Source organism: Nanorana parkeri, unplaced genomic scaffold (genome assembly GCF_000935625.1).
Source record: "Nanorana parkeri isolate BGI_ZX_2015 unplaced genomic scaffold, ASM93562v1 scaffold2213, whole genome shotgun sequence".
In the NCBI taxonomy this organism is placed as follows: domain Eukaryota; kingdom Metazoa; phylum Chordata; class Amphibia; order Anura; family Dicroglossidae; genus Nanorana; species Nanorana parkeri.
Window position 1 is genome coordinate 107,608 of NW_017308481.1, and position 600 is coordinate 108,207.

General features: G+C 57.5%; 1 protein-coding gene across 2 annotated transcripts in view; it reads right to left on the minus strand.

Moving 5' to 3' along the window:
* The window catches only part of LOC108801087 (myosin-3-like), a 41,864-nt gene extending 41,519 nt beyond the window's left edge, over nt 1–345 (minus strand). For both annotated transcript variants that reach the window (XM_018573035.1, XM_018573034.1), the window contains exon 1: nt 142–345. In XM_018573035.1, coding sequence (XP_018428537.1) covers nt 142–345 — 204 coding nt within the window. The remainder of the gene's footprint in view (nt 1–141) is intronic.
* Nucleotides 346–600: the final 255 nt, after the last annotated feature.

Below are 600 nucleotides of genomic sequence, written 5' to 3' on the forward strand. Positions count from 1 at the left end.
CCTTGGGCTCGCCCGGGAGGAGAGGGGGGGGGGGTGCTCTGGGCTCTTCTATGGTCTGATGAACTCGGCAGAGCTGATTATTTCTATATTGTTCAGAATTGGTGGGATCCATGTTCCGGGGTCAGTCCCGGCCCCACCTACCTTGTTGTCCTCGGTGTCCACAGTGGTATTCCCGCCATCGCTGCTCTGTATCTTCCCCTTGACGTACTCCACAGTGGGGTCAGTGACAAAGCAGTAGGTCTTGGCATCAAACGGCTGGTTCTGGGCCTCGATCCGCTCCTTCTCGGGCTTCCGGAGGTAAGGGGCCGCCACCCCGTAGGCCATCATCTCATGATCACTACTCATGGTGGCCACTGGAAGGAGAGGAGATCCTGAGATGGCAAGCGGGCCCCCAATGTGCCATTGTTCTGGGCCCCCAAGTGTCAGTGTGTCATTGTTCTGGGCCCCCAAGTGTCAGTGTGTCATTGTTCTGGGCCCCCAAGTGTCAGTGTGTCATTGTTCTGGGCCCCCAAGTGTCAGTGTGTCATTGTTCTGGGCCCCCAAGTGTCAGTGTGTCATTGTTCTGGGCCCCCAAGTGTCAGTGTGTCATTGTTCTGGGCC